The sequence below is a fragment of the Melospiza melodia genome, chromosome 20 (genome assembly GCF_035770615.1).
Source record: "Melospiza melodia melodia isolate bMelMel2 chromosome 20, bMelMel2.pri, whole genome shotgun sequence".
Classification (NCBI taxonomy): Eukaryota; Metazoa; Chordata; class Aves; order Passeriformes; family Passerellidae; genus Melospiza; species Melospiza melodia.
Genome location: NC_086213.1, coordinates 6737753 through 6761414, shown reverse-complemented (window position 1 = coordinate 6761414; position 23662 = coordinate 6737753). Strand labels below are relative to the sequence as shown.

General features: G+C 45.7%; 1 protein-coding gene across 2 annotated transcripts in view; it reads left to right on the top strand.

The window, feature by feature from the left end:
* DGCR2 (DiGeorge syndrome critical region gene 2) overlaps positions 1-19561 on the top strand; it is a 45539-nt gene extending 25978 nt beyond the window's left edge. The window contains exons 3-10 of one of the 2 annotated variants that reach the window (XM_063173423.1): positions 2317-2442; positions 3486-3693; positions 4623-4702; positions 6568-6744; positions 8103-8306; positions 13026-13178; positions 13620-13856; positions 14639-19561. In XM_063173423.1, the coding sequence (XP_063029493.1) occupies positions 2317-2442; positions 3486-3693; positions 4623-4702; positions 6568-6744; positions 8103-8306; positions 13026-13178; positions 13620-13856; positions 14639-14880 (1427 nt within the window). In that variant the 3' untranslated portion in view covers positions 14881-19561. Of the gene's footprint in view, positions 1-2316; positions 2445-3478; positions 3694-4622; positions 4703-6567; positions 6745-8102; positions 8307-13025; positions 13179-13619; positions 13857-14638 lie in introns of both variants that reach the window. The other variant, XM_063173422.1, reaches the window with a different exon arrangement.
* Positions 19562-23662: the final 4101 nt, after the last annotated feature.

The following is a 23662-nucleotide window of genomic DNA, read 5'->3' as shown; positions in this document are numbered from 1 at the left end:
AATATTTGAAGAGCACCAGTTTATTAAGCAGCTGACAGCGTTGGGCTTGAAGAAGTGGCTTGTGGTGACTGCTTTGTGCCACTTCAGTCCTGTTTTCAGCATGAATCTGCTGACAAGGGCAGATGCTGAGGAAGGAATGAGTTCTGCTTCCTGGGTGGAAGTGATGGAACTCTTTGTGTGGGATCTGTGTAGCTGTTTTTCAAAGCATCTGGCATAAATTCTGTTAATTTAGGATGTTAGCCTGTGTAACCCTTCCTTAACCTTGCATGTTAAAACCTGTGAACTTTGGTTTTATTCCTGGGGGAGATAAATTGTTAAGTCCTCGTGGGCGTTCTGTTTAGCTGCGGAGGGTCAGCCATATGGTGCTGCATCTGCTCGCACTTCTGAGAGGGAACTGATTCTTCATGTGTTTGGTTCTGACTGGTTCTTTGGGTTTAGCTGCTACCATTTAATGCCATGGGAAAATAGAGCTCCCCATGCTGAGCTCAGTAGAATTTGATAAAGCATTCTACATTAGTTAGTGTTATTTTTAAAGCCTTGCTATAATTGAAGATTTGCTTTTTCAGTGTCTCAGTATCTCTCTGAAAATCATAGTGTAAATAGCGCTACTGAACCATTAGGATTAAAAACAGATTCTAAAACTAAAAATAGATTAGCCTTTAAAGTAATAAAAAATCAGTAATCTTCACTGTCAAATAATTTTACTGTTTTGTGTCCTTTGAAGTGTATGCTGAGTTTCTTGGCACTGACTTCTTGCCTGTGATAGATAACATATTCTAATACTGAGCACCAGAATTTCTGCTTTATTCCTGTAAGGCCATGTGAGTGTATTATGCACAGCCATTCCTTAATGGGTGATCTCTGTAGACATGTAATTCCTAGGATAATGTGATAATTAAATAGCCCTTGCTTATCCCATTAACCCAGGGCCAACTCAGTGTGCTAGGGACAGATGAGTGCAGAGTGACTCTGCTGTTCCTGGGCTCCAGCTAGGGATTTGTTCTGCTCATCAGTGCCTACATTTGTTCCATGGAGTGCACTGTTTGATGTTGGGTCTCGTGGAAGTCTTTCCCCCAGGTAATGCAGTGAACAGCCTGCAGCTCAGGGTTTATATTACCATGAAACTGCTGTGGACCTCTTGCTTTCCAAAGATAGTCCAAAAAGAGAAAGTTTTATTGACATGGTTTCATATATATTTCAAACAGATGTCGTTAAAACTGTTGAAGAAGACTGTGTAGCTTCTCTTTATTTGGGATCATGTCTTTGTTTGTTTGGTTTAGTGAGGCTAAATGGAGCTAATCAGCTTTAAAGGAAAATAAGCAGATTTTTTATACAGAAATGAATGTCTACATAGCACTGTGCTGGTTAAACCCTATTACCTTCAATAACATCTAGTAGTATTAAGTAACATACAAGCAGATATTTATAATGCTTATAGTGTTGGGTGTTAATTTCTCTCTTTTCAAGGTTAATCTCTTGTTTCCACATTAATCATTCTTGGTGCCCACCTCCATCTTTCTCTAAGGTTTCTCCCCACCACCATGCCAGCCTTCCTGCTTAGGAACCTGCTAGTTGTGCTGGCTATGGCCCACCCTGCCTCCACCTGAACTGTGTGCTCCTTATTTACTCCTGGTAGGCACATGGAGCCCTCCAGCCCCTTTTCTTGAATAACATCTTACAGTGTGTTCTTCCTAAATTACTGAATCTGGTGGTCATGTACACCTGGTAACCCTGACACTGAGATTAGGGGATGTGGGGGCTTATTTCAGAAGTCACCAACTAACTTTTCCTTTAGAAGCTTGAGAGTGAATAAAAAAAGCCCTGTTCTTCTGGCTGGAGATCAGTCTCCTTTCCTGGTTTTAATTACATCCTACATCTCAGAGCATGTGTTGGAAAATGTATTGGAGGAGTTGTCTTATGTCCTTGAACACACAGCTGAGGAACAAAGCAGCTGGGGAGTGGGTAGTTCTGTAAACAGGAGCAGATACAATGTGCTGGGGGTGATGCATTTGCTGCAGCAGTTGAAATGATGAGCAGCAGGTCCTGTGTGCAATTGCCGGCTGGTGAGAATCTGCCAAACTATTTCATTTACCCTGCACGAGTGTGTAATGGCTTGTTGGTTCTTTTCAGTTGAAGGTATTTCAGTTACCTGCTGAGTAAAATGGCCAAGCTGTTACTGCAGGGACCTGCCATCTTTGCTTGCCCGAGTCAGGTATCACATATGTCTTGAATTAAAACCCAGAGAAAGTTTAATAAAACGAAATCTGCCTTTGCTTGCATCTTTCACCAGTAGTAACTATTCCTCCTGGTCCCCAGGCTTGACAGGGGACCAGAGAACTTACCATGGGAAGGAAAACATGGACTCGAGGCACAGTTGGGGGAGAGGAGCAGACACCACCCGCTTCCACACCGTCAACGTGGCTCAGCCCGTCCGCTTCGGCAGTAAGTTGCAGACTGGGAAATCTGGGCCATCTCTCTGCTAATTAATTTACAAATTTAGGCTATTTTTAAATTAAAAAGTAGTAGTCTTTTCTGTTTCATAGATTCTTGACCAAACTTTGACTTGCAATGCTATTTCAGGTGTTTGTGCATTTCTTTTGTATATGTCCTTCTGTTACAACTCATTGCATAGTTGTAACAGAATAAAAATGGATAAAAAAAAACAAAAGAAACAAAACAGAATAAAGAGGCTTGAGAACAGAACTGTGAAATGCAATGAACAGAAAACAGTTTCTGAATTTTAAGTTTCTTAGGCGATGCAAAATTAATAGTGCAAGTTTAAATGTCATCCTCCTGTCCTGTGATTCTTTCTGTTAGCCCATGGGCCTGTGTCATGCAGAAATGCCACAAGACTTTTGTTTCAGGTTCCCTTAGTTGAGTTAATTGAGAGAAAGCAGAGACAGCAGTTCACACCATCACCTTTTTATTTCCTAAAGATCTGCCTTACAGTGGTGATTTTTTACAAAGCAACCAAGAATTTCCCCAGAACTTCTATCACCTTCAATGATTCACTCTGGGGGCAGGATTATATGAATACTATTGAGACTGTAAGAGTAGGTTGAACACTTCACAGCACCTTGAATGTATTGCTAATCATCTTAAAGAAAGACAGTCATTAAATTGGCCACCTCCGGGGTTTTTGTGCTGCTTGTTTTTGCTTGGATTAATCAAATTTATTGGTTTTATAAAGATGTGCAGGGAAATGTGTTCCACAGTAGATGGTCAGTCTTAATTAAAGATTTTAAAGGCTGTGACAATGTGATGGAACTTTACTAGGAGCTTAATCTTTATAAAAACATGTAAATTATCAGAAACTGTAGTAAAGTAACTCTTCAGGGATCTGTAATGTGTGCACCTCCTCCTCTGGAGGTGAAGTGCACACACTACTGTGTGTACGTGCCCCAGTGATAATTGATTAGGATGCATTACCTTAAAGATCCTAATTTGGGGGGAATGGTTTCCCTTCTATTCTTCATGTTTCCTAGGAAAGTGCCCAACAGGATGGCAGCACTATGAGGGCACAGCCAGCTGTTACAGGTTGTATTTAAATGGGGAGAACTACTGGGACGCTGTGCAGACATGTCAGCAGGTGAACGGATCCCTCGCCACCTTCACTGCAGACCAAGAGCTCAGCTTCATCCTGGAACAGGAGTGGAACTTGGAAGGAAAATTGGGAGAGGAAAACAACCGTGGGTGAGTAGGAAGAAAAGGACAAAGATCTCATGTTTACAGAGAATGGTTTCTGTGTGCTACAAATACTGGTGGTTTGGTTTGTGTAGAAAATCTAATGATAAAATTTACATCAGGTGAATAAGCCACTTTGAACGTGCTGGTTGGCTGTTAGGCAGTGCCCCATCTGTAGTTTATGTTTTAATAATTATTAACAGATAATTCAATTCAGCAGAGTCTTTTTATCAGCAGAGTCTTCTTATCTTCAGCTTGTCTTAGCAAGGTACAGGTGTTCTCAAGCTGCATCAGGAAGGTGGATTCAGCAATGACTGCTGCCGCACTGCTGTGGATAAAAATAATTATTTAAATTTTTCAGCAACATTTTGATTTCTATGAAGTACTTGTAGCTCTAACAAAGAGCAACTTTGAGATAGGAATGAAGTAAAAAGGCATTTTGAATTGCAACTACTGTGTTTGGGTGGTTTTAAATATTTCTTTCTGTTAGTTCACAACAAACAATTCCTCCTTTTTCTGTGTATGGGATTTTTGTCACTCCTGGGCTGCCGTGTCAGATCACCAGGAGTGGCTGAGTAGTGGTGTGTTTCTGTCTGTGAAGAGTTAAATGGTTTGATCCAGAACAGTCTGACCTAGGTTGTTTATGTTCAGAAATACTTGACTTCTGGATGCTGCTGTATGATTTTTGGGTTTGAGATACTGAAATGCTGCCATGACAACAGAATAAGGTGGTGTTTATGAGTAGAAATAAAGGACACAGTCAGTTATAATTTGTAAACCTAGAAAACTAATAAGTATTTTATCAAGTATTTTCCTCTGTTCCTCAACTGTAGTCTCTCTACATTGCTTTTACATAGGAAGACATTAGAAGGTTCTGTCTAATTTAATTTGTTAATGTGTTTTTGGCCTGTATCTTTAGAATGTAACTTGATTTGCAGGTTCTGGGTGGGATATCAGTATGTGATCACCTACAGAAATCACTCTGTGATGGAAGGTCACTGGGAAGTTGCTTATAAAGGTGGGTCTCTCAAATTGCTGCTTACTTCAGTGCCCATGAAAATTGTATTAAAGCATGAATATGATTTGAAAGAACAGCATGACTTCTTTCAGTGGTAATGTTGAAATAGTATAGGTGAACTGCTTTGCTTCAGAGGGTAGAAATGGAAGAGTTTAATACTCAGCACACATCTTATTTTGAAGTTTAAGTTTTATGGGTTTTCACGTTGGCATGGAAAGAACATGTCAGTTTATTTGGGTTTTCCCCTTGATTAAATGAGAGAAAGGGAATTACTCTGTAATTTCTCATTCTTTGTGGTGAATGTTTAGATGAACTGCTGATTCCTGGTTCTACTATTTGCAGACTAGTGTAGCATGTTTGGAGGTTTTAGCTTTTTAAAAATTGGTAGAATTTTGTATACTAAAAAACCACACTTGAATTTTGCAGAATTTACTTTTTCTTTTTAAAGTATTTTCAGGTAGTTTACTTAAACCATGTCAGAATTTGCGCAATCCCAGAAATATATCTCCTTTTATATGAAAAACTGAACATTAATTTGATGGATGTCGCTGGCTAAACCCTTTCAATTGCAAAACAAGCAGCTCCCTCTGCTGAAAGTGCAAAGCTATGTTTTTACACCTTTTTTTATTAGCTAATTTATTAGTGAGATTAAAATCATAATACAAGCTCTTATGTGTACAATTGTGCGTTTAATTCCTGTACTGGTTTAGGTAATGTAGAAATTATAACAAAGATGTTGTTTTTTAAGCATCAGCACTGTGAATTCCAGTGTAGCATTTGAAAACTAATCTGAATAGGTTTTTTCTCATCCATAGTTTTCAGTATCCATGGATAATCTGAAAGGAAAACTCTCCTTTAGGTACAGACACATAATTATGATCAGAATTTTCAAACAGTTGGGTCATGAAAAATACTTCCTTTGAGACATGAATGCAAAGATTCTCCTTAAAAGGACCTTTCTTTGCTCTTTGGAAAGCTGACTGCACTGCCATCTGCTGACAGAGTGGTCACAACAGAGAGGCATGAATTACAGAGAAATCATCATAACTTTATCATGAGTTTTATTTAATTTGATGCATTATATGAATTTAAACCTTCTAAATAACATATAATCTTCTGTTTTTAAGCTTTATATTTAACAAAGAGACGCCTCTACAAAGTAAAGTACATAGTAACATTCAGTAGTTTGTGAAAAACTTTTCTTAGGCTTTTATTGATGCAGACTCTGAATTTCTAATACCTGTTTGAAAAGTGATTTAGGTTTCTAAAGCTTGAAAATTTTAATTTATTGTTGTGACATGTGGAACATGAGTCCTCCAGAAAATGCCCTCAACACCTTTTGCGCTGTTTGGAGCCCATCAGGATGCTGTTTCATGATTGAAAGCACCAAACTGTGGATGCCCTAGTGCATCCCCCCAAACGTGGAGCAGCTCTGTGAGGGCTGCACAGGTAGATGCACATCTTTGGAAGCACTGGTGGGTGCATGGAGTGCCAGGCACAAAATTGCTGTGTGGGTTCTTGCTCCACTTGGTAGCAACTGTGACCAAAGTCAGCGTGGTTTGAGGAGGTGTATGACTATTGTCAGGCAAACCCCATGGGGCTCTGTGAAGCAGCACTTGTGGAGATGTTGGAGTATCACTTCTGGTTCAGAGTGACAGAATTACCCAGTACTTTGAAAACAGCAGCCTCTTTTCTATGTGAGTCAGCCCTTCCCTCCCAGCTGTTTGCCCTCCCCCAGAGCAGTGCTGGTAATGGGAGCTGCTGCTGGAGGACTCTTTGTATTGGAGTTGGCGTGCAGGAAATGGGCGATGTTACAGAGCCTTTACATACCCACAGGCTGCTAATGCCAATGTATCTTGTTCCAGGCTCTCCAGAAGTGTTTTTACCCCCTGTCCCTGATTTTAATAAGCGTGTGCCTGAAAAGGAAAACGTTTTCTGTGCCCAGTTCCAGTATTTCTCTTCTCATCAACTGCGGCGCGACGGTTACCACGGCTGGTATGTTGAAAGCTGCTATAAGAAAGCTTCATTCCTCTGCAAAAGGAGTAAGTTGGGTTCAGTTCAGTGTTGACTGTATTGTTTGTTTAAATATGCATATAATAAGTAGCTGAAAATTGTTTCATTGCCCTTTCTAATTTTGGCCCAGTGAATTGAGAAAAAAAGGGTGGAGTTATATTTCTGCTTGATTTTAATAAATAAGAGCATATAATGTGTGGCTGTCACACAGTACAGAGTTCTACTAAAAAGTCATTAGGCAGCTGTATCAGCCCCAAAATAAATTTGGGCAAAAAAAGTTTTTTGGTTTTTTTTCTTAAATGCCTTGTTAGTAAACATTGCTCTTAAGTTATTAATTTCACATTAAAATGAGGAAACACTTATTTTAGAGTATAGCAAATTCCACTAAATTCTTTCCATCTAATTATTAGACCTAGAAGGGAAAGGCAAGTGGAGCTGACTGACTTAAAAGTGGAAAAAAAAAAGGCTTTTGCTCTGTATCTTCTGTATCTGCATTCCTGTACTCCAAAAGCCTTGATACCAGCAGAGATATTTGCAGTATTATCAGGTAATTTTAAACGTTACCTGATCTAGATGGTGCTTCTTTGCAAGGAGAAAAGTTGTTTAACTTGAGGGTTATACAGGGTGCAGCTGACTGCCAGGGAGGTTGTGCAGCCTCTGTCGTCAGAGGTTTTTATGACCAGATTAGATAAAACCCTGAGCAACCCATTGGGATGTCATGGCTGACTCTGCTTTGATCAGAGATTGAGCTCCTCAGGTCTTTCCCAGTATTATCTTCCCTTTGGACGCCAGCAGCTGACTGTGCATAGGCTGGAGGGGACAGGCCATCCTCCCTGAGCAGTCAGTACAGTTGCCAGCTCCCAGCACTGTTGTCTCTGGTTTTGGCACCTGCTTTTAGGTCAGTGGGCAAAAGGCAGCTAAGCTTCCCCTGCTGGGCAGAGATCAGGTGCTTCCACTGATGCTGCTAGCACAGTGGAAGTACTATTGCCTGGCTCCCTTTTTAAGTCCTGGCCTGTTAAAAGGCCTAAAGATTTGGTCTAGAAAAGATACAGCTTTTCCTAATTCCAGGGAAGAGGAAGGGAGCTGCAGCAGGCTTTGGCAGTGAAGTTAAACTTCTCAGACCACTTGCTTTCCTCTGTCTTGGAGGGGATGGTTGGAAGTGTGTCAGTTCCATTAAATACCTAAAACTCCCCTTGTCAATGAGCTGAAAATCATCTCTGTGTCCCTGGGACCATCCATTATCTTTCCCACTCCCTGGCGACCCTTTTTCAAAGTTCTTCAGTGTGAAGGCCTGGATTTTAACTGGTGCTCTGCTTACGTTTACAAATCACTTAACACAACAAATGAAGCTGGATTCCATGGACATTGCTGTGCCTGTCTGTTCTAGGCCAGACCTGTGTTGATATCAAAGACAACATTGTGGATGAAGGCTACTACTTCACTCCCAAGGGGAACGATCCCTGTTTGAGCTGCACGTGCCACAACGGGGAGCCCGAGATGTGCGTGGCCGCCCTGTGTGAGCGGCCCCAGGGCTGCCAGCAGTACCGCAAGGACCCCAAGGAGTGCTGCAAATTCACCTGCTTGGACCCAGGTACGACTCTGTTACAGCTTTGTCAGTAAAAGTCAGCTGAGTGCTCACCTTTGGGTATAGCTTTGTTGGAAACAACACATCCTTGCAGTGCCTCTGTGGCAGTGTTCCTCACTCGGGGCTCACCAAATGTGGTGGTGTTCACAGGGGTCCCAGGATGAGGGAAGAGATGAGAATCTTGACTCCATGTTTCAGAAGGCCGATTTATTATGTTATGATATGTATTACATTAAAAGAAAATGTTATATTAAAGCTATAATAAAAGAATAGAAGAAAGGATTTCATCAGATGGCTAGCAAAGAAAGGAAAGGAATGGAATGATAATAAAATCTTGTGACTGACCAGAGACTCCGAGATGGCTGGACTGTGATTGGCCATTAATTAAAAACAACCACATGAGACCAATCAAAGATGCACCTGTTGCATTCCACAGCAACAGATAATTATTGTTTACACTTAATTTCTGAGGCCTCTCAGCTTCTCAGGAGAAAAATCCTAGCAAAAGGATTTTTCATAAAATATGTCCATTACATGCCTCTACATTGCTGGGTACAACCATCCCGTGGGGAAGGGTCTCAAATCATGGGAAACACTTCAGGCTGTGGCTGGTTAAAATGAATTATCCCTGATGCTTCTTAGAAAGGAGAAGCAGTAGTTTATTTTCAGTTTGGAGGGGGATGATACTGTGGGTTTTTAGTAGAGCATCTGGTACATTTCCTTTGTCATGTTTAGTTGTCATGAAAACAAAACACTTTTCTCTTGAGCACTAATTAAGCATCTTTTTCTGGTCATGAGCATATTTATGTGTGTGAAGTGTTCATGCAGGGATCATGTGGGAAGCAGAGTTTTTAAAATTAAATAGAGTTTCAGTAATAATCAGGACCTACTACCTTAATGATTGGATTTGGCATATCATTGCAGTTTTTGTTTTGGATTGATTAACTCAATGATGTTGACTTTGAACTGTTTGTCAGTCAATGTTTTGGGGTGCAGATTTTGGGGAGATTATTTTTCTGTACAGAAAAGAAATTTAGCTGGCTTGGAGTTTACTGTGAGAGCTGTCAGATACTGGAGTAGATTGTGGAATTGCCTTCTGTGCAGATATTCAGTGCCTTGTTGGACTCTGTCCTGCACAGCCTGCTCCAGCTGATGCTGCTTGAACAGGGGTTGGACTAGATGATCTCAGGATGTCCCCTTTGACCTCAGCCATTCTGTAATATTGGTTTTATTGGTGTTTTAAAAGAACCTAATCTTATCTGAGTGCATTAAGAAATTATTTTTCTGAACTCCTGTGGAAAATGTAGAAGGTCAAGTCTTCCATCAGAGGCTTCTATTTCAATCTGTTACAAATAAAGGGGTGCTTATTGGCTTCCAAATTTGCAGTCTGATTGGTCCTAACTAGAGAGATTAATCATTAAAGGCCACTGTCTCTCCTTGTGTCACATTTGTTCTGAGCTTTAAGCTTAACAGATGTTTGCAGCTAGTGTGGCAGGTGTGCAGTGAAAGAGTGGGGGAAAAAGCAGGAGTCTTCCTCCCACTCTTATCAGCTGAGTTAAGACTTAGGCTTCACTTTTTTTATCTGCAGGAACAGTGTCAGCAAAGCATCATCCAGCAGACAGGATCAGATGGCCTGGGATAACCTCGTGTCATGTTCTTTAATCCTTGCTTATTGCTGTGGGTCTTAACTATTTCATGAATACTGATTTGAAGAGTGTATTTTACCACATCCTTTCTCATCCTTAAGCTCTTCTTCTGATGCTAAATGAGACTCTTTCATTATACCCTTGCTTGAAGTGTTCTGGTGGATTTTTTAGAAACTTAGTTTTCTAGAGAGGAATTATCTAGCAGTCATCCAACTTCTTTCATCATGAAGTTGCTTCAGCTAGTGATAAACACTGAAAATTTTAAATTAAACATTTCAGTTTTCCTTCTGGGTGGTTATAAATGACTATTCCAGATGACAAAAATTAATGAATTACTTTCTTTAATCAGCATGTATTTATCTTTGTCTGATTCTTTCATGTATCTTCCCTAAGTTCTGTTGCAAAGGAAAGAAAACAGTTTACTAATCAACAGTAAGTAAATTAATCACCCAAGGAGAGACCTGGGGGAAATAAATCCTGCTGTTGGGTTGGCAGGTAATCAGCTCTTGCAGTGTGAGTGGGTGAGCAATGATTACAAGTGGTAACAAATATTACTCAAGGACTTGGTAGTAGGGGGTTTTTCAGTGGTAGGAGTAAGCTGAGCAATCCCAGCTATACTCACTTAAAAGATGCTTCTCATTTAGCCAAAGATAAATAGCAGAGGAATATTTTGAAACCAAGGTAGTCTGTCTATTGCTGCTCCATGTTGTGGTAGAAAACAATTTTTCTCTTGTGGCTCTTGTTAAGACAGACCTGCAACTGTGAAAAGGTAGTAGAAGAAATACAATACTTGGAAAGAGCTGATGTGGTGAAGCTGTTCTAGTGACTGAAGTGGTGCAGTTACAGGGCACTACTGAGGGTAAAAACAAGTTTTCTGAAATAATGAGTTTTGTATTTATGTGGGCTTCAGGTGTCTGTGATGATCTCAATCCCACCCTACAGTCCATGCCCACTTCCTGCCACACATTCTTGCTCCTGCACTGTACTGTGATGTGGTTCTTTCTCACAGAAAAGTGCTGCCCTATCTCCACCTGGCTTCTCTTCTCCAGACAAATCTTGTTCCTTCTCATGGCATGTTAATACCAATAGTCCTTGGTTATTAAAAACAGTTCTTGTCTCTGTTATTACTAACAGTCCTTGGCTGGCTCCGCAGCCACCTGGTTGTTGGTGTTTGAGACATACACATGAGCCCCTTATCTGGGAATTGAGAGATCAGAAGGATCCCACTTTGGGCTCCTGTTTATAGGGTCACAAGAGAATGGGCTCTAGTTGTAGTAATTTTCCATCCTGCCTACAGTTTGAGTCAGTAACTTTCTTTGAAGGTGCAATAACAAAAATACCACTCCAAGTGGATTGTTATTCAGGCAAGAAAAATAAGTTTCCAAGGCTGTTCACTAAAAGCCAGATGTTCTTTAGACACCTGTTAGTTCCTGGGAACAGACAGTGTTTCTGATAAGCTCAAGAGGGCTTAGCCTAAGTGCAACTCATCAAGGTCTAATGAGCATTTCTCAGATCATGGTGCAGCCTGCAGAGGGGGAATGCACCACCAGAGTCCATCCCATGACTAAAGTCAGATTCTCTGGGCCTCTGCACCCATGAGTGTGTTTTACTAAAGGCATTCCAGTGTTACTGACAGCCCTGAGTATTGTGCAGGGATGATGGAGTCGGTGTGGCTGTGAGATGGAGGAGGAGCAGGGCAGGTCTGTGCTGTTCAGGAGGCTGTGCTGGTTGGAGGTGTGTGACTGCAGCAGTTGAAGCTCTGTCAGTGGTACTTGCTAAAGGGTTTGACAGCACCCAGGCTTTTGTGCTGCACAGCCGGATCTGAGAGGGTGTAATGTTCGAGCTTTATGCGTGGTGCACTATTAAATGGATTTCTTCTTGCCAAGGAGGTGTTACATAATAAATGCCAGCCTGTTAGCCGTGGACTGGAATGATACACATTAGGTGGATTTTTCTGTTACTAGCATGTGTAGCAAACTAAACTTAAATTTTTTGTAGAGCTAAAAGCCTTCTTTTATGAGGAATCTTTGCTAAAACTTCAGTTGCTGTTAGTGAAAGGAAAAGTATGGAGTGGGTGTGGAGAGGTGGCCAGGGCCTGGCTGGTTCCTCTGGTCGTGACTGGGAAGAGAGGCCATCCCTGCTAGTGTTGGTGTCCTGTGGCAGCAGGTGACCACGTTGTGAGCCACCTCATCTGTTTCTTACCCACCCCAACCTGGGTGTGTTTCTCATTCAGAACTCTACAGTGGGAAGTTAGTGCAAAGAGCACAGTACATCATCTTTAGGTCATTTTAGTTTGTGTGGAGTACCTGTGTGTGCATGTGCTGCTTAGGCATAACCAAGGGGGATTAGCTGAATTGTGAGAAATGAATGCCTCTTGTGCCTGGTGCTGGGAGTACAGTGGTAATTTGTTCTCAAGAGCCTTCCCTGTGTGGGTCTGGTTAACAATGGGTTAGAGCTCTCCAAGTTCTGAGCTCCTGGGCCTGTTTCTTGTTCTGCCACTTGCTTTTGGTATGACTCTAGCAAAGGGTTTAATTCCCATTCACCTTAATCTCTTCAGTTCCTGAGTGATTATTACCATGTTCCAATCACTTAGTGGTGCTGACCAGTGGACTGGTGGCATGTGGAATTTAGATGGCCACATCTGGGTGACAGTGACAATGTTCAGAGATTTTTTTTAGTGGAAATGGAAGGGTTAGGATGTTCAGAAGTTATATAGTGTATATATATGCCAGTTCTCAAGCCTTTTCCTCTTTAATATAATACGATCAGCCATGCAAGGGAAACAAGTGGATGTGCAAAATGCCACTAACCTTTTTTCCAATATTCTGAGGCCCAAAGCCTTCAACGTTTTGCCCCTTTTCCCAAGGAAGATATTCTTAGAAACTTTCAGATCTTCTTGCAGTAAAAAGATAAATCACCTGATGATTCATGATTTTCTTATAGATTTGAAATACGGAGAAGTGTTAAACCAGGCTAATGAATCTCCACTCTACGTTTCTCTCTCCGTTACTGACAGAAGAACATCAAGAGAAATGAAGCTTGAACAAAAATAACAAGCTGTTTTTCTGTGTTTGAACAGATGGCAACAGCCTGTTTGACTCCATGGCCGGTGGAATGCGCCTGATCGTGAGCTGCATCTCCTCCTTCCTCATCCTCTCCCTGCTGCTCTTCATGGTGCACCGGCTGCGCCAGAGGCGGAGAGAGCGCATTGAGTCTCTGATTGGAGCTAACTGTGAGTATCAGCTCTCTCCTTGTGCTGGGTATTGACACATTGGGGTATGGAAAGGGGAGAAATGTCATCGTCTTGCCTGGCTGTGCCTCTGTCTTGTTGGGGTCTTCAAACTTGAACTTTTGTAGTGGATAATGGAAGAATATTTTTGTTTGTATGTGCTCCAAATCTGAAATATCTTCTGTGTGAACAATAGTCTGTAGTTTGAAGAGGTTAGAGTCAAATTTAGATGCGATGCAGGACAAACAGACTTGGGAGCAGGTGGGCCTGGGTATTGTGTAATTGCAGCAAGTTGACTTGGATGGGTTATGTAGACTTTTCTAGGTCTTCAGGAGACCTGAGTTCCTGGGGTGTGAAAAGTGGAAAAAAGTGTTGAGATCTGACTTAAACTGAAGAAGACAGCACGAGATAAAGTCACTTACTCCTTTTCCTTCTCTTGAATAGTGCACCATTTCAACTTGGGCCGCAGGATGCCTGGCTTTGATTACGGCCCCGATGGTTTTGGAACTGGCCTTACTCCACTGCATCTTTCAGACGATGGGGAAGGTGGAGCATTTCATTTTCACGATCCCCCTCCACCCTATACTGCTTACAAGTACCCAGATATTCAACATCCTGATGACCCACCTCCTCCTTATGAGGCTTCTGTCAATCCAGACAGCATCCTTTGTTCCACTCCAGGTACGCAGACAATAATTTCTCTTTCCTCCCGCTTTTCCATTTTGGCTAGAGGATGGATTTTTTTAAGCTATAATTATGTATTTTAGCAATTGTGATGGGAAAAGACATTTTACCAAAAAATCTGCAATTTCTGCGATGGAAAAGTCTTTTGTTAAAATGTATCATTAAGCTTGGTTTTTCTCAAGGGTTTTTTGAATCACTAAATTAGCAGTGGAATCCAATCTGTAAGTAGTTTACCTCTTAAACCTTACCTATTTTTGAGCCTAACCTTGGATGGATTAGCTGGTTACCTTTTTTCTAACATGCTGCTACCATTTTTGGCCTTTTTAAGATATGTTGATAGAGTTTGGTATTAAGAAGTAGAACAAATGTCAAGTAGAAGAGATTCTGGATAAAATGTATCCAGCCTCTTCTCTCCTCCCTGCTTCCCCCACCCACACCCCCCAAAAATTGACCAAATATACCACTGTCTAATGATTCACCCAGTGCTCTTCAGTTTTGCAGCTGTGATATTCACATACTGTAGAAATCATTCCAATTTGGGATTTTATAGCAGCATATTTCACAGGATAAGTGAGCCTGATTAGTGCAAGCATCTTATTTATATGTCAAAGTTTTATTTTTGTTACACAATTTTCCTCTTTGCAGTCTCATCTTGTTGTGCATTAGCTCAAAACCAGGAAAAACTCAGAGCTCCCAGAAGTATGGATCATAAATCTGTTTGGGAATGTGAAATGGTAAACTTCACGTTCTGATTCTGCTTGGTTTTTTGTCCTTTGCAGATGGAGTTCTTTCTCAGGCTGTGCAAAGCAGTCCTCCATCACTAGGAAACTGTGATGTATCCCCACAGCTGACAGAGGGGTCGCTTCCTCCCTCAGTTGGTCCTTCTCCAGTGGAGCTGGAAGACTCTGCTGACAGCAGCACCTTTCTTGTCCCTCCTGACACACCCACAAATGAAAACACCCCAGCAGAAACTTTGACAGGCAGCCGCCACAGCCACTGTTCCCTCAACACCATTGTATAAAGGAGTGAAGCGCCAGCACCGCTCAGAGTTTTAGCAACTGTTTGCACAGACAAACACTAATCCGTGGCTTGAACTTCAGAAGGAATCTCCACTTTGTTTTTCAAACACTGCTTTTATGTTCTAGATTAGGATCGTGCCTCTCGTTTTTGGCTGTCGTTATTCATTCACTAATCAATTTGCCCTGTAAATATGGATTGTACAACTGCTCTTTTTTTCCACTGGCTATGGAGAGGAGAGCAGAGAATTCCTTTGACTTCTGAGGAGGTGAGAAGTATGGGTAGTTTGGGTTGTTGGTTTTTTTTCTTAACCTGAGAGGAATCAAAATCTACATCAGAAAAAAGCTGCTTGGATTTGGCTGGATACCACTGGACTCAGGAAACAGACAATGGAAAAGAAGGGTGGGGGCAATCACTGTTCAAGCAGAGAAGATGGAGCTGCAGAGGAGGGGGCTGGTGGCCTGTTCTATGGAGTGGGACACATGCCATCAGGAGTTACACTGTGTAAAACACAGTGCCTTGATCAGAACACCAGAGGAGCTGGAGCAGGAATGGTCTACGCAATATGTGACAAATGGGTACTGAGAAAAAAGGGATCTGCAATGACAGTTACTTGTTGTATTGTTGGATAAACTTCTGGCCCACCAAGAAAACTGGGTGTGTGATGTCCCTTTAGTAGAACCCTCATGTGTGTTAGGAAGTATTTTAGGCAAGAGATGGGGGGCAATTAACTTTGATGCAGCCTGAGTTCACTGTGTAAAGCCCCTGTTTGTTCTAATCCCATAAGTAAGATTGGGGTATTTTCTTTCTGGTTTAACTTCTTTGCAGTGAATGGTTGCACAAAATTGGCCTGGATACAAGACCACTGTTCTTGCTTTTCTTATTGCATGCTATATTTAGCATGTGTGTTCTCTCCCCTTCATTTCACTTCTTTACAGTTCTACAAATACCACTTAAAAATGGTGATCAACATGTACTATAGGTGATGTTTAATTCTAATTGGACACCTCTTCCTTATCTCAGTCCCATAAATAGCCAACCCTGTTCTGGAGATTTCCCCTGTGCCCCTCAAGCCATTTATCCAGGTCCCACAAGGGGTTATAATGAGGTTAGTGTACTTAAATCAATAAAGCAGTTTGCTTCAGTCTGATATGTCAACTTAAATTTCCCCCTCGTATTGAACTCTTTAAGCTAAGTTAATTTACAGATGGCAAAGATTCATTCAATTCCTCACGATACCCAAAGTCAAGCACTGTTGGTTTTGATAATGAGTATAAAATAATCTTTACAGGCAATTTAAAATTTAAGTTTGGATTTCAGTGTACAAATAGTTTACCCTTTTCTCCCATACTCCCATTGCCTCTGCTTCTCATTGACTTACTGTAATAGTCAGCAGATGAGATGAATTTTAAGGAATTTGTAAAGAATGCCTCTTGTGCGTGGTCTCCTGTTACCTTATGAAGGGTAGAAGCCTAGAGGGACAGGAAGAAAGCACTGCATGGGGCTGTGTATGTGATCTATTTTTCTAGTAATGATGAGAAATCATACTTGTATGACAAATCCTAACCCACTGTTGTGGATTCCCAGTGCAGCTGACTCTTTCCCCATGGAATACGCTGCTACTTTCTATTCCCTGTCTTGCCTATAGGCTTATACTGTACTTGGGGATTGGTCTTGACAGTTCAACTCGTTTTGCACAGAAAGCTGTGAGTTTGGTTATCGAGGTCGTGGCTGGTGTCTGGCCTTGCAGGCACTGCAGACAGCCCTGACTCCAGCGGGAGCGTGAATCACAGTTCTGGGAGCGCTGCTGGCACACGAGTGGGAGGAAGCACTGCTAGGAAGCCTCTCTCTGCCTGGAGCTGTTCCACCACCCCATCCTGCTCTCTGCTGTGCCTGGCTCCAGCAGCAGTGGTACGAAACGAGAGGAGCAGTTCTCCACCCTGTGGGATCTCTGACCGAGTCCTCTCCGAGTTCCAAGTCCTGGTCTAATGAAGTGGATGGATAGCAGTAGTCAGAACCATGCATACAAATTATTGAGCATTTCTGAAGTATGAAAATAAAGCGGGTTTTGTGCATTTTTGAGCACATTCATACGTTTTATACATTGTATGTACTGATTTTTCTTTAGTTTTCTAGGTACGAATGTGTGTGTGTGTGTGTGTGTTTCTGGGTGGCGATATATATATATACACACATATATATATATATATATATCTATACATACTGTAGACAGTAACCTTTGTGCTGCGTCCAGCTAGGTGAAACTAAGCACTGAGATAAAAATTAGGCTCTAGGGTTAATACTTCTCTTGAGCTGGCTACACTCTCTTGTAGGACAGGCTGTGATAGTGTACACTTAAATGGGATGCAAAGTCTATGCTACTACAATCTGTTCCTGAAAAATACTTTGTTAGCAGTGCAAAGTAGAAAATTTCCAATTTCTTTTGAAGCCAGATGGAATATTTGTTCTTTGTACTATCCTAGCGCAATAACAAAAAGCCTTTTGGCTTGGTTCAGTCTCTGAGGCTGTATTTTGTGGCTGAGGTGAACAGATAACCTTACCTCACACTTCTCCTAACACTGCGGGAATCTGTTCAATACTTTTGTATTTTACTTTTGGTTCTGTGGTGAATTTTATTTGCAAATAAGCTCTGTTACAACTGGCAACTTCATTGTGGCTCCTGGTTGTAGCTATTCCAAATGGAGGCTTCTTTGTAGAAGCCTCAGTGTGATATTTTCCCCATTGCTTCTGAGCCTTTCCCACTTGTATATTGGCAGGAGACTGCTATTTTCTGTTTCCCCCTATCCTTCTTCATCTTAAATGTAAACAAGGGAAATTCTGCCTTGAATGGAGCAGCTCACTAAGTACAACTCATTTACCTCTCGGTGAGCTTCTAATTTGGCAATAAAATTGTCATTTCCCCCTCCTTTAATGTAGCTTTTTCACAATGAGTACTTTCTCTTGGAGTAAGAGCCTTTGTAGCAGAAAATGTCTCAACTACTCAGACTGCTGGACCAACTGGGGAAGAGTTAAGAGTTTTCTTGACAGCAGTGGACTCCTCAGCAAACCCTCCTTGCCCTTGCAAGGTGACTGGTGGGCAGTTTGTCCGAGGGCTGATGACAGAGAGTTGGTGCTTGCCCAAGGAAAACCTCTCTGGTTGGATTGCCATTCAGTGATGAGATCTCTGGAGTTAATTTCTGCATTGATTTTTCCCCACTGCCATTCACATCTCTGGATGTTCTTAACATCTGGTGCATCCTGAATGTCCCTGCAGCCCCAGCAGGGAGATGGCATTGCCACATGGTTTCCAGCAGCCTGGGGGAGCCCAGGGTGTGTTTTTCTCGGGCTGCCCTTGACTGCAGTTGTTGTCAAGTCCCAGCACTTGGTTCTGTGCCGGGCTGGTCTCGTCCCACTGTGGCCTCAGACAAAGCTGCTCCTCAGCTTCCCTGTTCTGTGGTGCCATATTGAGGCCTCTGCTGTTCCAGAGCAGCCCCAGACACTCTGGTTTGTCAGTGATGCCCATCCACAGTCCCACAGCAGCCTCTGGCTCTGCACTGGGAGAGTTCAGAGCTGAAATGTTGCAGGGTGGTGGGTTCTGTTGTGCAGGATCAGCACCATCATTCAGGTGTGCAAGGAGCTTGTCTGTGTAATGTTCAGTCCTGTTTGCTTTGAGCTCAGGCTGTTCCTTCAGCCTTGCACAGCAGGACACTGATCTAGATGAAATATTAAGTAGGTGGACATTTTTTTCTGAAGGCTGAATCTCGCAGTTGGTGGGTGCTCTGCCTCCACAGGTGCCATGGGGTGATGGCCTGTTTCAGTACTTGGGAAGAAAATGTTTTTTGTGACCAGTAATTATTACCATTCTTTTCCCATCTCATATTAAATGAATTTGAACCTGGTACTTAAAGATGGTTTTATCTTTCAGATGTGACTTCTCAGTGGCAAAACACCGATGTTTTAATGTTGCCTCGTACAATCCATAATGTGCATCTCTCTTTTTCAGTTGCTGGAACGTCTTTTTTATCCCTAGCTAAGGAACATGTAATATGCAGAAATTTCTTTTAAGTTTCCCTTGCAAGTTGGGAGCTGGACCATAAAATTAGAGCAGTTGAGTGTAGAGGAGGTGAATCAAAGTTCATGTTTGCTTCTCATGTTCCCCAGTCCCAAGTGAAGTAGGTGTTTCCTTGGAATAGATGCTTTCAGTGATGAAGATGTGCTTCCCCCCAATAACAGTCAGCGTTGCCTGCCTGCTACGGTACCACATAGCTTTAATTTTCTAGGATGTGCCCCTCGAGTGTTGCGTGGGTCAGGGTTGCTGCCAGCAGAGGTGGCTGGGCTGCACCATCCCTGTGTGTTGGGCTGAGGGTGCCTGGGAGGCTGTGAGAGAATGAGACACTGCTTTGTACCTTCCTCTGGAAAATCATTTTAGCCAGCGCTGCACTTGCAGGCTTCTCCTGTGTAGTTGGTTTGTGACTGGACTTAACTGTGGCAGTGTATAAAAGATTTTGATATTCTGTGAAATACCATGTAGAATTTAAATTTGATACTATAATAATTGAGTCCCTGTGACACTGGTTTTTGTTTTTAACTTCTTTGGGGTTGGCACTAATCTTTTTTTTTTTTTTCAAGATGCTGTGAGAAACATTTCATCCAAATGCCAAATAAATTGTGTTCTGTAAGAGAAATGCTGTGTTCCAATGTCTCCTGATTCCTGCGTCGATGTGGTTGCCCAGCGTTGTGAAGGAGGGTTTTGTTAAATCACTCTTCTGAGCTGTGATCTTGCAAAAAGATCAATAAATGCATTTAACTTTGAGCAGGTAGTCTGCCAGAGTTCCTGTGTGTACAGGTTCCAGTGGGATTCACCTGTATTAGTGTAATTTTAGGAAGGTCTTGAGTGTATACCCAGGAAAATGAAGTGCAGTGTATTCGTGCTGCTCTCCCCAACCCCATGGGAAGCTGCTGAGTCCAGGGGCGGGGGGTTCTGCAGAATGGAGAGGCTGGTGCAGACTCCCAGCTCGCTGTTTTTCCTCCAGCCGCCGGGCTCGCAGTGTTTGCAGCGGGCGCTGTCGCTGTGGGGCCAGGTAGGGTCCCCTCCTGTCCCGGTGCCTGCAGAGGGCAGCTGCCCCTGCAGCCGCTCCACGGCCCTGACCGGCTCCAGAGAGCTCCATGGCCCTGAGCAGCTCCAGAGAGCTCCACGGCCCTGACCGGCTCCAGAGAGCTCCACGGCCCCGACCAGCTCCAGAGAGCTCCATGGCCCTGAGCGGCTCCAGAGAGCTCCACGGCCCTGAGCAGCTCCAGAGAGCTCCATGGCCCTGAGCAGCTCCAGAGAGCTCCACGGCCCTGACCGGCTCCAGAGAGCTCCACGGCCCTGAGCAGCTCCAGAGAGCTCCATGGCCCTGACCGGCTCCAGAGAGCTCCACGGCCCTGAGCAGCTCCAGAGAGCTCCATGGCCCTGAGCAGCTCCAGAGAGCTCCATGGCCCTGAGCAGCTCCAGAGAGCTCCATGGCCCTGAGCGGCTCCAGAGAGCTCCACGGCCCTGACCGGCTCCAGAGAGCTCCACGGCCCTGACCGGCTCCAGAGAGCTCCATGGTCCTGACCGGCTCCAGAGAGCTCCATGGCCCTGAGCAGCTCCAGAGAGCTCCATGGCCCTGACCGGCTCGAGAGAGCTCCATGGCCCTGAGCAGCTCCAGAGAGCTCCATGGCCCTGACCGGCTCGAGAGAGCTCCATGGCCCTGAGCAGCTCCAGAGAGCTCCACGGCGGCTCCAGCCGGGCGGTGCTGGCTCAGCTGGGCCCGATGGGCGCAGCCCTTGCCTTGCTGCTGCTCTGGAGCATCCGTGTCTCTCCTCAGCAGCTGCAGCATGAGGGGCTCCTCTTGTAGGGCTCAGTCTAGCCTGGAACCCCATGGGCTCTGCTGCTGCTGGGAGATCCCGTGCAGATACAACCTGGCCTTGCCACCCGCCCCTTGCCTGGGGACAGGACAGCTCCTGTGGGGATTGTCCGAAGCGCAGCCAGGGCTCTCGGGCTCCCGCCCTGACCCGGGACACGCGTGTCCAGAGGCAGCTGTGTGTGCTGACCCTGGCTGCTGTGGCAGGGCATTGCTGGGCAGCCTCCTGCTGTAAGCTCTTAGCAGCTTAAAATGCGTTTTTCTGAGCGAGTGCAGAGCAGCTGTGCTGGGCACGGCGTGTCCGGGGCGCTCAGCCCCTGGGAGCGCGCCAGGGCCGTGTCAGAGCCGCCGGGGCCGGTGCTGGCCCTGACCCGGGCGTGCCAGGCCCGGGGGGGAGGTGTCGCTGACCCCGGCGGCGGCGGGAGCGTGGCATGAATGAAGGGGCTGTGCAGCGGCGTGTGGCCAGAGCGCATCTGCGGCCACAGTGCCTCCTTTGTGTGCCCCGGAGGGCCGGGCCCTGCTGCGCTCCCTGCCCCGCTCCCGGCCTTCTTCCTGGGCTAGCACCAGCTTATTATGGGGATCAAAGATCAGAGTATTTACTGCCTGTGAACTTTGCCTCTCTTCGTGCACCCTTCCCTGTGTGATGTGAACCACGCTCTGGAGGCTCAAGTCTTGGTCTTGTCACTGTCTCTCTCTGCCCAGATCCCCAGCCAGGCTCCCGGGTGGCAGTGAAGGATTCGCCTCCAGGAGCTGCTGGCACCTCTGCTTTGTGCTGGCACAGGGCTTGCAGATGGTGCACGTGTTGAGGGTTCCCACCAGGGTGGCATTGTGCCCATGATCAATCGATGGTTGCAGCTTAAGTAACTATTTTTATCTTTCAGTGGTATTTTTCCCCTTATCATGGCTCTTGCCCTTGGTGCTGTGTGTGTCTGCAGGGACCTCGCCACCCCCTGGCTCGGTGCAGCAGGCTGATGGACATGGTGTTGCCCTATGAGGATGGCACAAAACTGCAGGATCAGCTGTGAGCTCACCACCACCACATCAGCAAGGCTGTCAGTTTCAAGGCTTGATCTGGTTCCTGTAGAAACTGGAGGTTGCTCCTGCCTGGCAGGAGTGCCAGCAGCCAGCCATGCACTCTAGGCAGCAGTGCAGTGGGGATGGGTGGCAGCAGGGTATGGTGGTGGTGCTGCCACTGCCTTTCCACATGCCTTGTAGATCCCACTGCTTCCTCACTCTGCTTCTTGTGGGGGCTATGCAGAGCTCCACACCCTGCTCTTGCTCCTCTTGCTAAAAAACACCACTAGAGAAACCTGAAAACCTAAGAAAGTGTCCATGGGGCAATGAGTCTCATCTTCGGACCCCAGGAATCTCGGGCTTCTCCCCCACTCCTGGCAATATGCGCTGTCCTGCTGTGGGCGTGTAGGAAGAGGGATCGCTTGGTGGGCTCACGTTTCCAAGGGAGGTGCTGATTCCATGAGTGCCGGAGCAGCTCCTCGCTTTCCCGGCAACGATCGGCAGCAGCCCGGGAGCTGGTGCGACCCTCTGCCGCACCTGCCCGCCCCTTGCGGCTCTCCGGAAGGATGACCGCAGCCCTCTGCACACTACCTCATCCCTGGAGCAGGGGCCAAGTGTCAGCCACGGCACAGATCCAGCCCAGCCCAGGGGACACCTGTGCTGCCACCCTTCTCTGTGCCCTGCACCGGGACCCAAACGTGGCTCGGGCTGGTGCTGCCTGGGGGGGAAGAAGGTGCCCCAAAGAATCCCTGCTGAGGATGAGCCCGTTGTAGCATTGGCAGCCGAGCAGCTCTGCTGAGCCAGAGCCCATCCCTGGCCAAGCCGGCAGCAGGGGCTGCTTCCCGCTGGCCAGGAGCTGCTGCCGGGTTTGTTCATCCTGGCAGGGACTCGCCGGTGCTCCCGGCCAGGGCCAGCGAGGGGAGCTGCGGGCTGGGCCCCTTGGCCTCCTTTCCTCTGCTGCGTGAGTGTGGCACGGATATTTAAGGAGAATGTGATAGCACCATGCTCCTGTGTTCTCACCCCCTTCCTACCTACCTGCCTACCTGCTGAGATCCTGGCTCCTGTGGGACCTGCCTGGACAGGTGCAATGGGATGGCATATGCTCACTCTGTGCTGAGGAGCTGAACAGCTGCCTCCACCAGCGCGGGATGCCTGCACTGTGCTGCGGTGCTGCTCGGATGGGTGTGCAAGGCGTGTGCCCCAGCACTGCCCCGTGGCTGTGGGAGTGTGAGGCACTGCAGCCTTGGGCCTGCTGGAGAGGAAAGGGCTGACCCTGCCCCAGCACTGTGCAGCTCCTTGGTGACTGCAGGGACTGAGGGTCCCCCATAGCGTGGCTGTCCCGGCTGCCTGGGCCCCGAGGATGGGGCTTCCGGGAGGTGCTCGCTGGGCTTTGTCCAGAGAGGGGCCTGTGCTTGCAGGCAGGAGTTGGGTTTGGTCTGTGGGTCCCCATGGCACCGCCTGCCCCTCATCAGGTGGGAACCACCACGCTCAGACATGGGAGATGCAGGACCCGCTGCTGCCTGGGGAGTTCCCAAAGCCGGGGGGAGGATATGTCCCACAGCCTGTGTCTGCAAGGAATGGGGAGGGGACGGGCCAAAGCTGCTGTCCCCAGCCCGATCTGCCTCCTGGCAGGCCCCTGCAGTCCATCTGCAGTCCCCCACACTGTGCGGGGGCGGGCTGGGGCACGGCGGGGATGCTGCCGCCCTCCAGCTTTGGGGATGGGGAGCGGGGCGGGGAGCGCCGCACCCGTGGGCTCCGGCAGCCCCCGCTCCCCGCCTGTCCCTGTCCCTGTCGCTGTCCCTGTCACGGGGACCCGGCGGGCGCGGGGGGCTGGCCGGGGGCCGGGCTCTCCCCGCTCCCTCCTAGCAGCCGAGGAGTTAAAAACTC